At 38.1% G+C, this 17,719-nt stretch overlaps 2 protein-coding genes across 6 annotated transcripts in view; one reads left to right on the top strand and one right to left on the bottom strand.

Annotated features, from left to right (window-relative positions):
- LOC126175136 (E3 ubiquitin-protein ligase MARCHF5) overlaps positions 1 to 17,719 on the bottom strand; it is an 88,465-nt gene that overhangs the window by 5,470 nt on the left and 65,276 nt on the right. For all 5 annotated transcript variants that reach the window (XM_049921697.1, XM_049921694.1, XM_049921695.1 and 2 more), the window contains 2 exons: positions 17,319 to 17,506; positions 14,846 to 15,008 (listed from right to left, as the gene is read on the bottom strand). In XM_049921697.1, coding sequence (XP_049777654.1) covers positions 14,846 to 15,008; positions 17,319 to 17,506 — 351 coding nt within the window. The remainder of the gene's footprint in view (positions 1 to 14,845; positions 15,009 to 17,318; positions 17,507 to 17,719) is intronic.
- The window catches only part of LOC126175133 (uncharacterized), a 338,937-nt gene that overhangs the window by 262,748 nt on the left and 58,470 nt on the right, over positions 1 to 17,719 (top strand). The gene's annotated exons all lie outside the window — the stretch shown is intronic.

Below are 17,719 nucleotides of genomic sequence, written 5' to 3'. Positions count from 1 at the left end.
GAACCTCTTCATTCTTTCTCTTCTTCTCTCCCGCTCTTCTTCCGAGATCTTCAGTTTCCGTTACTCCTGTCGGCTCCACTGGGGACACTCTAATCTTTTCCTGTATTCTACTCTGTCATTGATCTCTGACATATTGGTTGCTGTATATTTGTTCCTCCAATTTTCCTTTCCTTTGACCTTGATCCCCAATTCCAACCAGTCCTTCCGAAGTTCAACAACCCACTTGGTTCCTGTATTTCCCCTTGTCCTCCCTGTTGTTTCCCACACTCTCTTCGTCATTCTGTCCATACTCATCCTAACTACATGTCCAGCAAACCTTGCCCTTTTGAGTCTGATTTCCCCGGATATTGTTCTCATGTTCCAGTACAATTCTTCCCTAGGTCTTCGCATCCACCTCTCTCCTCCTCTTTTGAGACCTAGTATTTTTCTCTTTTCTTTCTCTAGTTGTTCTGCCCAATTTCTTCCTAGTGTCATCGTCTCAGCACCACATAATACTGCATTCCTCACCGTTGCCTTGTAGTGGTGTAACTTTGTCTCTGTGGATATATTCTTTTTATTGTATATGTCTCTCGTCATGCAGAACACTGACCTCATCTTTATCCTCTCTGTTATTCCCTCCTTGCTCCTGTTCCTTCCTGTTATAAATTCTCCCAGATATTTAAATTTGTCCACCATTTGCACAGTGCCTTCCGGTGTTTCCCAGTCTGCAGTGGTATTTAATGTCTTTGTCTTGTTATAGGCGATCCTCAGTCCCCACCATTCTGGCTACATTACTTAAGTTGTTGAGTTGTGTCTTTGCGTCTTCTTCCGTCTCACTATTGCTATACCAGCTGTTATGTAAACACTGTTTGGTCTTTTATACTGGCATGACAACCTGTTTCATCACATGTGCCACCTGCATCTTTCCCTCAGACACCAGTTTCTCAGAACCCCACAGGTGGGAACTAACGCTGCAACACATCTTTGGTTTTCACCACCCACCTGGTCTTAATTTATGTTAATTTCTGAGCCTCAGCACTCCTTTACAGTAACTACTCCTTTCTTCATTCCACCTTTCATTTTCTGACCTGCCTATTTTTTGCTGTCCACCTCCCACCTCTGTTTTCATTCTTATTAACTTGTGCATGTTTTAGTAATAATCTCTGTCTTGCATACTACACAGTATTCCACCTTTAGGCTCTCAGGTTTTCAAATCTTGGCCAGTGCAGTTCCCAACAGTCATCTTACCTTCTCATCGTGCCTGGCATGTCTCCCCTGACCGGCAGTTCTGGGTGACTTTTCTGAAATCTACCCCTTTTCCTAAGCCTCTCCAGACCTCCTCCTCCACCCCTCTTCCTTCCCCTTCTGCTGGAAGAAGGGGCCACTATCCCTGAAGGCTTGCGTAAGTATAACCTTTTATGCTTGGTGAGTAGACTTTTTACATATCCAATTACATTATATTGTCAAACAACTGGTAATGATTTTAGAGCAATTATGAGCACTGTTACAAATAATAATGATCTTTTCTGCCTGTGGTTGCACGTGCTGAATTTTGCGCATTGGCAAAAATCCTGATTAATGTCCTGTGTCATCACTTATAACTGCAACACTTGTGGTCTTGTCCAGAAAATGTCACCCCAGTAAAAACTGAAACTTAAGTCATTACTCCAATGATATCCCTAAACTTCTTGTACCATAATCACAGACCATTTCTCAGCAAAACCACAGTGAAGCATTAAACACAGTTCTTCTGCCTGTAAAAGTCCCTTCACTTCTGCAATGTGGGGTTACAATTTCTTCAGATGATGGTGTATTACTACTTTCACTGACCATTTCCCCAGTCCACCAGTGAAAATGTTGATGGCAACAGTTTTCTTAATTAGTTTATTTTCCTTCCATGGTGGATATGAAACTTCTGGGGAGTCGTCTAGTATGCCTTCCACATCAGGTGTCTAATGAAAGTCCACCCTTTCCAGTGCAGTTGCCACATTCCGAAACAAATAGGACTCTTGCCTAACTGCACAGACTACTAAGAACTTCACACATCCAACCATGGTGTTGTATGTCACGTGTTCAATAAGTTCTTCGGCGTTATCAAATGAAGTTCAAAATGCACTCAATACACAGAGACATCTCCTAGATGGCTGTGGTAGTGTAATATATCACTTTGATGACGTGAAGTGTTGCACAGGCTTTTTTAAACCGATGAGTGATTACAGTCATTATAAAAAGTTTATTTTCATAATGTATCAGATAATCTATGTTTGGATGTTTGTTTTATTTATGTGTGTGTATCGTGAGATGGATAGACACAGCATATCTGCAAGCTGGGGCTACAATAAACATTATACCACATTTGCGGTACCTACTGATCGGGCAGTTTATTCCGTGTGGCTGATCCATACTTTGGAGATATGGTGCGCACCATAGAGCAAGAAAGGCCATGGCAAAGCCAATGACGTCATGGGAGGAAGAGAAAATTTTTAGAGAGATACATTCAGTTGACATCTATCAACGAAGCAGAATTTTTGGACTATGTCCTTATCAAAGTTTTTGCAGTGTTCTGCATGATGTAATTGCTTTGTAATGCACAGTTATTGTAAACAAGATTACAATATATGAGATAACGATAATGAGAAGACTCGTCTTTATTTTGAGAGTCTGATATTGGGATCATCCTCTTAACTTCCGGAAGTACCTGCAGCACTTTGAGAAAAGAAGTTTGATTAGAAGAGGTCTGTGAGCGTGCTGAAATATTAAATTGAGCAAGATTAAATCCCAGGAAAACGTACCTCCCAATCAGACTTTGCTCACCACTCAATGTCATGGTAGAGAATCAGTACAGTGTGGAACCGCCCACTTATGTCTTAGTGCATTAAATTTTGATCTTCCATTGTACAGGGTGTTTCAAAAAGGACTTTACAAGTTTAAAAATTCATATAAATTTATTGAAGGAAGATATAGAGCTCGGTTTAGTTTTTCTTTTTAGGGAAACATGTCCAGTTTTTTACCTTAAACTAAGGATGTTGTGTGTGGCTTCCGTTGGTTATCATGCACATGTCCCATCAGAAGTCAATTTCGTCCCTAACTAGCTGTAGCACTGCAGGTGTAACTGCTCATCCTCACTGATCTGTGGTACCAAAAATTGTTGTAACATATCTAGGTACACCATTCCATTGATCGTTCTGTCATGGAAAAACAAGGGGCCTAAACTTTGTTCTCACTCAATGCACAAAAAACGTTCAGTTTATGGCTATCACAAACATGTTGCAATGTTTGATGTGGATTTTCACTGCCCCACATACTACAGTTGTGTGTGTTAACTTTGCCACTTAAGTGAAAAGTTCACTCATCAGAAAAGATGATTTTGTCAAAGAAATGATTATCCTCTTGTAATCGATTTAATGTATCTACACAGAAGTAATTGCGAGCAATTTATCAATGTCTTTTATTGCTTGTACGATCATCAATCTGTATGGTTTCAAATGCAAACGGTTTCTCAACACATGCCAAACAGTTGTATGTAGGATTTGCAGTTCGTGAGATGCATGCCAGCTCGATTTTGTAGAGCTGTTGACAAACGTTCTCTTGCTCGCTCAACGATGTCATCAAATGTGCTTGGATGACCTGATGATTTCCCATGTCTTACCGAGCACCCTGTTCCTACAAAACGTTTATGCCACTCATAGATTGTAGGCGTACTACAAGGATCTTTAGAATACTTGGTATGGAAATTACACTGAACTGTTGTCGCCAACTTCAATTCTTCAAACCAAAACAGACATCTAGCACGCTCGGGTCTAGTGAAGGCGTGCATTTTTAACACAACTGCCGCTAGCACTCCTTACAATGCAATTCGGCACTAGCAAACTATGCGTGACAAAACGTGATGTATTTCCCTACAACTTGACACCTCTGTAGGTACTATGAAGTAATTTATATGCATTTTCAAAGCTGTAAAGTCTTTTTTGAAACACCCTGTATTATCTTCTGGTAAACCTTCCGGGATATAAGGTCGTGGTCCATGAAACTCTTCAGCTCCTAACGTTCATGGGCCACGACCTTACATCCCAGAAGGTTTACCAGAAGATATGTCATCCAGTCGTGAAAGCCTTCATACTATGACCCTGTATTATGGTGTACACTACTGGCCATTAAAATGGCTACATCAAGAAGAAATGCAGATGATAAATGGGTACTCATTGGACAAATATATTATATGAGAACTGACATATGATTACATTTTCACGCAATTTGGGTGCATAGATCCTGAGAAATCAGTACCCAGAACAACCACCTCTGGCCATAATAACGGCCTTGATACACCTGGGCATTGAGTCAAACAGAGCTTGGATGGCGTGTACAGTTACAGCTGCCCATGCAGCTTCAACACAATACCACAGTTCATCAAGAGTAGTGACTGGCGTATTGTGACGAGCCAGTTGCTCGGCCACCATTGAAGAGACATTTTCAATTGGTGTGAGATCTGGAGAATGGGCTGGCCAGGGTAGCAGTCGAACATTTTCTGTATCCAGAAAAGCCCGTACAGGACCTGCAACATGCGGTCGTGCATTGTCCTGCTGAAATGTAGGGTTTCCCAGGGATCGAATGAAGGGTAGAGCCACGGGTCGTAACACATCTGAAATGTAACGTCCACTGTTCAAAGTGCTGTCAATGCGAACAAGAGGTGACCAATGGCACCCCATATCATCACGCCGGGTGATATGCCAGTATGGTGATGACGAATACATACTTCCAATGTGCGTTCATCACAATGTCGCCAAACACGGATGCGACCATCATGATGATGTAAACAGAGCCTGGATTAATCCGAAAAAATGATGTTTTGCCATTCCTGCAACCAGGTTTGTCGTGGAGTACACCATCGCAGGCGCTCCTGTCTGTAATGCAGTGTCAAGGGTAACCGCAGTCATGGTCTCCGAGCTGATAGTCCATGCTGCCGCAAACGTCATCAAACTGTTCGTGCAGATGGTTGTTGTCTAGTAAACATCCCCATCTGTTGACTCAGGGATCGAGATGTGGCTGCACGATCCATTACAGCCATGCAGGTAAGATGCCTGTCATCTCAACTGCTAGTGATACGAGGCTGTTGGGATCCAGCACGGCGTTCCGCATTACCCCCCCCGAACCCACCGATTTCATATTCTGCTAACAGTCATTGGATCTCCACCAATGCGAGGAGCAATGTCGCGATACGATAAACCACAATCGCAATAGGCTACAATCCGACCTTTATCAAAGTTGAAGACGTGATGATACGCATTTCTCCTCCTTACACGAGGCATCACAACAACGTTTCATCAGGCAACGCTGGTAAACTGCTGTTTGTGTATGAGAAACCGGTTGGAAACTTTCCTCATGTCAGCACATCGTAGGTGTCGCCACCGGTGCCAACCTTGTGTGAATGCTCTGAAAAGCTAATCATTTGCGTATCACAGCATCTTCCTGTTGCTTAAATTTCACGTCTGTAGCACGTCATCTTCATGGTGTAGGAATTTTAATGGCCAGTAGTGTATATTGCTTCTTGTACATGGCAAAAGTCTCTTTAATATTTGGAGTCTTGTATCTTTAAACTTTCACCACTTTTTCTCCTTAAACTGTTGTAGCACCTCCCTTGTTTGCATTCTGGTGAGAAGTCTCCTTCATCTTCCATATAAAATGACTGTGAATAAGACCATAATAAGAATCTGATCTTCCTTTTACAGACCTCTAATTTCTTGTTTTGTCCACCATGTATTTTGACACACACGGAATGTGGTGCAAAACTTTTTTAAATGACTTGGGGGATAAGAGACCTTGCACCTTTTCACTGTAGGAGGCATACAATTCAAAAGGTGAATTGATGTTAAAAAAAAGTCTTGGCAAGTTGTGCAAGTTTCCTTTGATAGATTTTCTTCTCATCATGCACCTTTTACTCTGAAGAGTGTGCTTTGTTTTGCTGTGGTGTACTCCCCCCCCCCCCCCCCCACCTCCTTTGCCAGATGATTACATAACTATTTGTAACATTTAAGGAGATGTTCGACTTCTTTCTTCACTACTGGTATTCCTTACTTGTTCACGATCATGTTCCTCAAAAATTTTCACTGCAGCATCGGTCATTCTGAAGGACCCTACCATTTTGTTTGTGGTTGGCTTTGTAACAGGCTCAACTTCCTCATTTTCTATTTCTTGTTTATTATGAATTTCACTGAAAACTATCAAATATTCATTACCCAGATCCTTGGGATGAGGATTTAGGAAGTCGCATACATTCTCTTCATTGACATTAGTGAATCCAATCTCCTGTGTCAGGTCCACAATTTCTCTCATTGCAATGGAGATATAAGTGATCATCTACTGGCACTGACACAGCTTTAGGTCATAGTTTCCTCCACACATAATTCATACATTTTGGTGTGATGTCAGTCCATTCGTCTTTAACAACTTCAACTTCCATCTTAATATTAAATTGTCACTAGAAAATCTTGACGGGAAGTTTGTCACTCAAATCGCATTCTTCTATGAGAGTAGAGAAAATTTTATGCAGGTTGTATTTCTTGAATGTAAAAATAACTCCTTGGTTTACTGATTGCACGACACGTGTGGTGGAAACAGAACTTAATTGTTATTTGAGTCAACAATTGACAGTTGGTTGTTTGGAACATTATCAAGGAGAAGAATCATTTTGAAAAGGAGTTTTTCTTTCTCACAGAAGGCATTTAATTCTCAGTTTAGTTCACTAAAAAGTAGTCACTGAAAACAGAAGTCATTCAGCCTTTCGTATTCCATCTCCAATGAACTCCCAGCCGTTCTTGTCACAACCCTTTAATGTTCTAAGGTTTCAAGAGTACTAGATCATGAGGAGTTGCAATCCTCTGTAACATTTTCTCTGAAAAGAATAGTGCATCAGTCATTGGCAGCCCTAAATACTGTTGCTGTTTTTTCTTCAATACAAATCAACGTGCAGCTAGGAATCTGTTTCGAAAATAAGCCCATTTGAAAACCTGCTTTGCAATATAATCTTGTTCTGAAAATTTTTTTAAACATCTTTTTAAATTCCTCAGTTCCAACTTCACCTGCCATACCTCTCCTATTATTTTAATGTTATGAAAGTCAAAACAATGCTCAAAGTGATCAAACCAACCTGAGCTGGCTCTTCTCTTCTTTCTTAAATCTGCATACAAGGTCTTGGCTTTAGCTTGAACAGCAGCACCATTAAGACGTGCAATCCATTGGCTTAGCATTTTTTCCAGTCTTTCCACTGCCTGTGAGCATTATTTGGTCATTATAGTTACACTGGTGTTAATAAAAGATCAAGCAGTTTTTCAAATTTATTCTGCATTGTCATGAACAGTTCTTACAAACTGATTCAGTGAGTACCAAACCACACCAAATGTCTAGTGATCCACAACTTCTAACCTTTTTCTACTGAATACGGCTTCCGTAGATGCTTCCTCCTGTAGACAGGATCATTTTCTTTCTTTTTACTAACGTTTTAAATGCAGATCCTGTCAATTGCTCTGACTTTAACTGACAATTCACATATCTACAAAAATGACAGAAGTTTGGCATTAAGTGCACTCACTACTGCTTCCACATACTGTTAACAAATTACAGCACTGGACTCAAAACTAAAATCGCATGTATGTGAAAACACAGACAATGAATACATGTATAATGGTGTCAACCTGTTTAAATTCAATAGCATCTGAGACTATGAAAAGATTGTTTCTTAGAGGGACTGAACTATGCTGTTGTTAAACCCCTCTTTAAGAAAGGTGATAAGAGAGACATCAATAACTAGTGACCTGTTTCACTGGTGACATCAATCTCCAAAATTTTTGAGAAGGTGATTTATTCTAGAACAGTATCTGACTTAGAAACAATAACATCCTTCGCAAATCACATTTTACGTTTCAGAAGGGTTGCTCTACTGAGAATGCCATTTACATGTTCACCTACCAGATTTTACAGGCATCAAAACAATAAAACGGTGCCAATTGGTATTTTCTGGGACTGAACTAAGGCATTTGACAGTGGGAGTCACATTATTCTCCTAGATAAATTGACATTTTAGAGGATTGATGGTACAGCCAACCAATTGATAATGTCATATCTAACCAAAAGAATGCTGAAGACTGTACTTAGTAATTCAACCAATATAAACCGGGAACATAATTCTGACTGGTGAGAAATCATGTATGGGGTTCCTCCCCAGATTCAATCTTAGGTCCACTGCTGTTCTTCATATATGTAAACAATCTTCCATCTAGTATACAACAAGCATATTTAGTTCTTTTTGCAGATGACATTAGTATTTTAATCAATCCAAGCACACATACAGAAACAGAAGAAATGATATACAAAGTTCTTAAAAGTATCATTACTGATTTTCTGCAGATGGTCTCACCCTCAAATTTTAAAAGACACAACATATTCAGTTCTGCACATCCACTACAGCCCATAATGATCAGTGATGTACATGATTACAATGCCAGAAGGAAAAATGACATTCATTACTATACATCAGCACAAAAAGGGCTGCACAATACTGCAACAAAAGGTTTTGATCACTTACCCAGTGATATAAAATGTCTGATAGCAAACCAAAATTTGAAAACAAACTGAGCAAGTTATTCCTTGACAACTCCTCCTACTATGTAGGAGAATTTCTATTCTGGGAAGTTTCAGAATTTCTATTATTGCAATGTGTAAAAAGTGGTGGGAGGCAACTACTAACTTGTATCTGCGTATTTTTTTTTTTTTCTTTTTGGAAAAAAAAAAAAAAATTAGAAATGTTCAGGATGTAACCAATGAACAAATTAATTTGGGATGTGAACGTAAAATGACTTGTTCCACATCATTATGATTTATTACGCAAAATGATCCATGGAGCAGGTATCTAACTAGCATATGCCTTAATATAATATGCACTATGCCTTCTAGATTATATCTGTGCAAACTGAAACTTGGATTGGAATACATTACTGGACTGATTTTCATTGCTTTGTTCTTTACTCTGAATGTGTAGGTTCACTAACAATTCTCATTTTTGTACTATATAGCCATATGCACTTTCACCGCAGACTTGTTTAACTTAAGTTACGGTTGACCTTGCTGGTCATGGCCATCATTATTACTTTGATGTTCAGTGTTTGAATGAGTATTTTGTATTGGACAATAAAGAAGTTAAACACTACCACAAAAGGTATAGTATAATTTTCTGAAATCCGCACTTTAACTGTTTTCAGTGTGGTGTTTGATTCAGTTATCCGCCATACCCCAACTGATAAAAATTTATTCACTTGGATGAGATCAATGGCATATGGCAAATATTTTTTTTAATTCTTGAGGGTATTTTTGTTCTGTCGTTGCAACTACAAAAATGCACGATTTTTCTCACCAGTTGTAGTTACATTGACAGAACAAAAATATACTCAAGAATTATAAAGCAACTATAGGTACACAAATGAAGACTTTAATGGAACTTAGGATTTTATGATGGATGAATGATACATGATTATATTAACTGCTACTTTTTATTGTTAAATAGAACTGTTTTCAATAAGAATTAATTTGAATTTTGGATCATATATAAAGCAGTGAAAGATTTTGCTGAAATTTAAATAGAAAGGGATATTTGATAAGATGGACTTACTCAAAAGGACAGTCGCATAAATGGGAAGAAAAGCACGATCTTTTATCAAATTACCTCAAATTTGCAACCTGTTGTCTATGCTATATATCCAAACATAGCATACAGCATATGCCCTTTTCATTAGCCAGACACCAAAGTACTTGTCAGAAAACACGCAAGCAACTTGTGAAGTTACAATACTGCACCTGGAATTGTTTTAAATAATGGGAGATTTCCCCCAGTTTGAAATGTAAGTGCTAGACAATGCTGTGGCATTCTATCAGAAAGTTTGACTTGTGAGAGTATTTACCAGAGTGAACACATATTGGGTTTGAGTGTACTGTGAAATTTCAGGAAGAGTAATCTTACAAACAAATGTTGTCTGTGTCACTGAGCTGTGAGCACTTCGACTAGCTAACAAGAACTTTGCGTAGTGAGTAACGTGGTTTCCATGTACAGAGGACCTAGGAAATGCTACCCTAGTGTGTAGTAATTCCGATAGGAATGTTCAGCTATGGACAGCTGAGTGCTGCCTACTGTAATGATCTGAGGCAGAAGGAAGTTTACTGACCCACAGCCCAGGCATGCTGGTGCAGTCAATGTGAGGAGAAAAATCTGCAGAAGCACTTATTGTAGAATTAAATGAACAGCTACACTCAAGAGTCCAAGCCACCAACAGCGAAATGGAAATTCCAGTAACACTTACTGAACAATTTACGAACACACCACAGCATGCAAAATTAGGAACTTCATTACCTTCATCCCACATCTATTACATGAAACTAAGAACCGTGCAGAATTCTTGTGTGAATGTTTCACTGTAGTTCTAAGTTAAGGAAACAGTATAGATGAAAAATTATACACAGTAACACATGTTGCACCTTAGTAATAAGTTACTGGTATAATTCCATGTGGTTTAGTTTACTAGTTATGAGAAGACTAACTCAATAATATTGCAAACCCAATAATTTAACATATATAAGAAATAATTTTATATTTATACATTGTAGAGAATCAAATTAATGAACATTTTAGCAGGCTGCATATAAGATTACATTTATGTAAATCTGACAATAGACTTTGAACTAGTAAATTTTACACTACATTAGGATTCTTCACTAGTGATAGCGTGGCTGGAAGGGAGACAGTAAAAATGACGGCCAATGACAGACTATATAACTACATTAGTGGGGAAACACATTATAGAAGGACAGTACAAGTGTAGTCATTTGAGAATGGTATGGGAGACTGTGCTGTGAAATGACTGAATGAAGATCTGGCAGCACCATGTTTCTGGTGAGTGGTGGCGATATCTGTGCTCGCACTGATGTGTATAAGAATTCTCCATTCTAATACCAGATATAAACACAGCTTAGAAGCTTTTCATATTTTTTTTTCATAGACGACAAAAATGTAATGTCACGCCACAAGTAAGAAATACATACTTTTTTTAGTAATTAGTCACTACTGGACCTCTCTTAACTCTAAAGCCACCTTTAATTTGACAACTGCACTCTTAGTGTTTGTTCTAATCCATAGAAAGAAAGATTAGGGTTCACCATCTCTGTTACAACAAAGTTATTAAAGACTGAGCACAAACTGAAGTGAGGGAGAAATGGTGATAGGGAATTGGCAGTTTTCTACTAAAAGCAAATAGACTGACAATTGCTTTAGGGAAATCGTGGAACACCAAACTCTTTACACTTGTTATCCACACAACAGGCATTAACAAGCAAAGGGCACTTTTACTTTATTTGCTGTTTCTACATGCTACAACTTTTATCTACCATTTTGTTCTAAATATTTCTGTTTCTTTATATGTATCTGTAAAGTACTTCTCAAGATCATTCTGAATTAAAGAGTCCGATATGTACAAAATTTTGGTCTTCTCTGACAATTGTGTGTGTGTGGGCGCGCGCGCGCGTGCATTGCAGTTTACATATTAAGGCGTAACGCTGCCCACAATGGCAAAACTGGCCAGTTCACAAGACAAAGAAAGGAGCAAGCATATCTTCTCCAACAAAACCATGTCAAGCAGAGCAATGTGGTGTTAAACAACAGTTTCTGGTTTGATATCTGGTTTATTTTATTTTTTTGCAAAGCAAACTTCACCACGTATCCTCTGTTTTGTAATAAAAGTCTGTTTCATGGGCTCAGAAAATAAAGGACTGTAAAGATGACACTACAACAAGAGATAAATGCATTGTTTTCTTTTTACTGTGATTTTTTCCTTGTTTTCTTGCTGTTTTTATGTGATACATTGAAAGTGTTATTTCTGGATGAGCTTTGTAAATTTATTTCTTTGTACAACGATGTTTCTATTTAAGCACTGCAGTTGTCACGAGACACTGTAAAATTAAACAGAATAATGGTAATGCATTTCCTGACCTCAATACAGCTAATTTAAACACTTTAAAGAGTTAACTTAAGCATTTATTAATAGAGAAAAGCTGTTATTCAGTAGAAGATTTTAAGTTGTAATCTCCCTTTGTAAAACAGTGTAAATAGCATAAGTTTGTTTTTGCAACACAAAAATGATAATTTCTGATCTTCGCACATTACATCAATACATGCATTTATATTTCAAGCAGTAGAGTCTCTCTGTAAAACAGTGTATATGTCAGTTTGTTTTTGAAACAAGATATTTCTATCTTCACTATTTATGTCCATGTGTGCACTCACATATGTTAACTAAACCTTTGTATATGTGAACTAAAATCTATGACAATGTCTGAAAACTGATTGTTATATGGACAGCAAACAAATAAACAAATATCCTAAATGCATGGTATGACAATCTTTCTTTAAATATACATAGATAATTAGTTTATTTGTGAGTGTTTGTCCACATGTGACTTATGTAAGCGTACAGTGACAACTGTTCACAGTATGGATTGTTTGGTGCAAACCGTGAAGTGTTAATTCAAATTACAAGTATATTAACGTACTTTCTTATCGCGGACAGTTGTACTGTGAAAGGTCCCAAACCGCGATTGAGTGGAAAATCATAAGTTTGAAACTGTGACCTGTAATGGTTAGCAAACATTATCTACGTTTACATCAACATGGATACTCTGCAAATCACATTTAAGTGCCTGGCAGAGGATTCATCGAACCACTTTCACAATTCTCTATTATTCCAATCTAGTATAGCACGCGGGAAGAATGAACACCTATATCTTTCCATACGAGCTCTGATTTCCCTTATTTTATGTTGGTGATCGTCCCTCCCTATGTAAGTCAGTGTCAGCAAAATATTTTCGCATTCGGAGCAGAAAGTTTGCGATTGGAATTTCGTGAGAAGATTCTGTCGCAACGAAAAATGCCTTTCTTTTAATGATGTCCATCCCAAATCCTGTATCATTTCTGTGACACTCTCTCCCACATTTCGCGATAATACAAAACGTGCTGCCTTTCTTTGAACTTTCTTGATGTACTCAGTCAGTCCTATCTGGTAAGGATACCACACCGTGCAACAGTTTTCTAAAAGTGGACGGACAAGCGTTGTGTAGGCAGTCTCCTTAGTAGGTCAGTTACATTTTCTAAGTGTCCTGCCAATAAAACACCGTCTTTGGTTAGCCTTCCCCACAACATTTTCTGTGTGTTCCTTCCAATTTAAATTGTTCGTAATTGTAATACCTAGGTATTTAGTTGAATTTACGGCTTTTAGATTAGATTGATTTATTATGTAACCGAAGTTTAACGCATTCCTTTTAGCACTCATGTGGATGACCTCACACTTTTCGTCACTTAAGGTCAACTGCCACTTTTTGCACCATCCCAATATTTCTTCTAAATCGTTTTGCAGTTTTTTTTAATCTTCTGATGACTTTATTAGTCGGTAAATGACAGCGTCATCTGCAAACAACCGAAGGTGGCCGCTCATTATGGCATCGGGATACATTATGTGTTAACTGAATGAAGTGTACCTTACTTTCATTGCTGCATGTAGATGTGCTACATGAGGTAATTCTACAAACATCATTCGCTCTTGCTATATTCACAATGGATGGCCAGCAAGACGGCAATAAATACTGGACTATATGCTCACAGATTATGGACCAACAATGCAAACATCGCCAACAGCATCAACTGAGTGAAGAGACAAGAGCTCACCAACACGAACTATTGCCAAAAAGGACTTTATATTGAACTTAATAATTCTGTCACAGTTATGTTACTTTTTCATAGTCACTGTCTTTTGGATAACTGAAGTTGCACTTAACACTGAATTGTGTTTTTTCAATATCTTTCAAAATTAACAATTAAAAGCACTATTTTTCAGTAAAATGCAACTGGTTTTATAGAAGTCATTTCTTTGCAAACCTTGTATCTTCCTATTCTCCTCACTTGCTGGTTCTCATGTATTTCTTTAAATATACATACATAATTAATTTAGTTGCGCGTGTTTGTCCACAAGTGCATGTTGTCTTGTTTTCATGTGTGATTTATTGTCCTATGTTGATCAAATATGCACAATGTGCAGTGTCACATTATGTTAGCAGACGGTAGCCCACCACGACTTGTCCACTGTGTTTGGTGAAATATTTTGTTAGGGTCAGCTTTTTGATTTTGGCGGATGGATGAATTACCCATCATGTCACAGTTTTATGACATTGCTTGTGTGTGTGTGTGTGTGTGTGTGTGTGTGTGTGTACATAATATTCAGTTGATCGTGGGAAACATTCAAGCTCACAATGGTTTTTGTTGAGATATACTGAACCGTCCTGCAAATTATCCCAGCTTAGCACAAAGGGACTTCTTTCTTTGCACTACTTTGAAGGAGTACACACGCAGGGTCACCCCCACCCCCCACCCCCCAATTCATCAGATCGGGAGGTAAATGGCAAAGGAAGTTGTACGTAAAAATAAAAAATATCTGTATACCCAAGTAATATTACTTATTTTACACATAGAAAATGGCAAATTTATTGTTGACTGTTACAGTTTTATGTAGCTACAGGGACACCACACAAGTATGGAATCTATGATTTTAAGCCCCAAATATTAGTCACAATTTCTAAGATATTACTAAAGCCCATCAAAAACATGAGGTGTGACTGAGAACCTGCTTACAGCTGTTCACTTACCTGCAGGATCAAATTTTCTTTAATTCGGTATTTCTCACAATGACACATTATAAAATGCCTAATGACCAAGTAACTTGAAAAATGCACATGAATATACTTTCCAAAACCACTCATTTGCCACAAAAATACACTCACTCACCAACAATGTTCGATGAATATTTGACTCTACAGTTTCGAAGAAAATGTTTCCAACTAATGATGCCACAGTTGGCAACAAAAGGGCTCCACAAAGCACCCGTGTTGCAGAAACGGGATCATTCATGGGAGGAAATTCTACACTGCTCCGTGTTCCCTCTGAAGGCCTGGAATGAAAAAAATTATGGGAGTTTCAATCGAGGTAAGCAGACAAACTGATAAAGAAAAACAGTACATTGGTAACTGTGAAAACAGTGAAAGAGAGGTTTGAAATTAATTAAAATGTCAGAGTACCCTTTATTTGCACATTTCTGTTTTTCTTGGTAAGGAGGCTGATTCGCTGCAGTTCTACAGTTTAGTCTATGCCGTGCAAGTCTCTTCATCGCTGGTAAATATCGCTACCCAAATTGCTTGTAAGTGTACTGTTTTACTGCTAACCTATCGATAGTTGCCTCTCTGGCAAGGGTAGAGTGCATGGGTAGTCTTAGCTCAGTTACCGTGGGGAGGTGATGCTGTGCAGTGTCTGCAGCACACATTTCTCAAGTCATTGTGATGTAATTAAAAATTTTTGCCACATAAGTTGAACATTTCATATCAGTGTTCATGGCTCAATAATAATGTTTATCTAAACGGTGACTACTTTCGATCTCGTATGTCATGTCGGGAGTTCAACAATCAATCACACTGGGATGGTTATGGGAAGATAGCCTGAACTGGATTGACTAATTACAAGTTCCAAGTGATACAAACATGTGTGGCTGGACTGTTTGAATATCACGAGCATAGGTACTTTCTTGTTTCGGATGTTGCACACCTACTTTTTGAAACATCCACATCGTGACTCGGTCATGCGATCGCTCTTGTAATGAACGAAGGAATTGTTTAGTACTGACTGGAATAACTGGTTTACATTGACTTATAAAGCACATTCTGAACAGCGAATCTCATGTGTGTTCTGTGTTGCATGTATTTCAATTGGATACTATTACTTAGTATTTGAATTGGATGCTATTACTTACAACAACTTTAGTACATCAAAATGGATTATGCTGTTGGACTGTAATTACCGACTACATCAACTGTGGAATGACGTTAATTGTGAAGAGAGCAGCTCAACCCTGTGTGTATGTCTGTAACAGAATATACTGAATTCCATCAGACTAAGTCGGTATTATTTGCGTGAGTAGCTCTGCATCTTGTTGGATAAAAATTATTATAGGAAACATCTAACTGGGCAGTGCAATAAGAGAAGAGCAACCACTGCGGAAAACCAGGCATGTGGAGTTTAGGCAAGTGATCTTTTAAACGTCCAGCCCCTGTTACTGTCTTTAAGGAGTACTTGTGCAGAGAACATATGTACCGCATTTTCCCTGGGTATGTTACAAGCTGCTTCCCTGTTTCTATTGTTTCATACCCAGAAAGCTGTTGCACTGAGCTTAACAGAAAGCAACAATAATTGCGTGGATGAAACTGTGTGTGGAGAGCGAGAGAGTGCGAATGAAATTAGAACAAAAGATTTTCATCGTATTTGCACATAATTAAGAGACAATTTTTTTCCCCTGTTCCATTATCTACATTAAGTGACTTGTACTAAATTATTAAAGATTTAAGAAATATTATTATTAATCACCTACATTCCTTTGTAGCTGCTTACTGTAGTGAAGCCTTTGTCAGACACTATAATTTCTACACCTCCACTTCCATCCACAAGAAAATTAACTATTCCTCAATAGTCGAGGATGTTTCTTAACCTATAATTTTGTTTACTCATGTTGTGCCATTGAGCTTATCCCCCCCCCCCCCCCCTCCATTCAATTGACAACCGTTTTCTCTCTTTACCCACACAATCTTCAGCATTCTTCCACAGTTCCACATTTCATCATTTTTTGTCTGTATAGTTTAGCCTTCATATTTCACTTCCACATAAGTATACAGTCCACATATTTGATGTCAAATATATTTCTCTTTTTAATAATAGTTTTTCTTGCAGTTGCCACTCTGCATTTCATATTCTCTCTGCTTTTGCCACTGCCAGTTATTTTAACTCCATACTCTCACTATACTTTTATTGGTGTTAATCTTATAATCTGTTTTCAAAACATAATCCATTCAGTTAACCTGATCTTTCATGTTCTTCGATGTATGACAGAATTATGATTCCTTTGACAAACCTTAGAAAATACTAATTCTTGTCGTTGATCTTTAATCTCTTTGCCAAATTTCTTTTTCATTTTCTTCACTGCTTGTGCTATATAAAGCATGAATAACATGGAGGACAGCTTACAACACTGTTTCACTGTTTTCTCCACTACCATCTTCTTTGTGTCTTTAACTTCTCAAAATGCAGTCCAGTTTTTGTACAACCTGTAAATAAACTCCTCCAAACATACTAAATTGATATAAATTAGGGTGTGGTCATGGGCAGCACTCGACAAAACATGTGTTCACAAAAAATTAATAACATTTCGACTACTCACCCTGATGGAAGAATGTATTTAAGAAGAGGTAATTTGTACGAATGTCGTCGCAAAAAATTTAGGACAGCATCCTCCCAGTGAAGAGTTTTTCCAACAATTAATACCATAGGTATCATAGGCAGTCCAAAAAGCAGCACAAAAGGGTCTGCCTTTTCCATTACAGACATACCTTCATCCTGACCTACCACCTGGAAAACAGACAAATACATTCTCATGAAAAATGGATGTAAATGATTCATCCCTAAATATAACTTCCCACTCATTTTACTTGCAGGTTTCACACATATACTAATGGAAAGAACTTTCAAAGCAAATTCCAACTGTCACTGATACTCCAAACAGCTTCGAACTCTGGTTTAATCTAAATGGATCAAAATTACTAGCAACATAGACCCAGCTAA

This window comes from Schistocerca cancellata, chromosome 3 (genome assembly GCF_023864275.1).
Source record: "Schistocerca cancellata isolate TAMUIC-IGC-003103 chromosome 3, iqSchCanc2.1, whole genome shotgun sequence".
Lineage (NCBI taxonomy): Eukaryota > Metazoa > Arthropoda > Insecta > Orthoptera > Acrididae > Schistocerca > Schistocerca cancellata.
The sequence above is the reverse complement of the archived record's forward strand: the minus strand, read 5'-3'. Positions and strand labels throughout refer to the sequence as shown.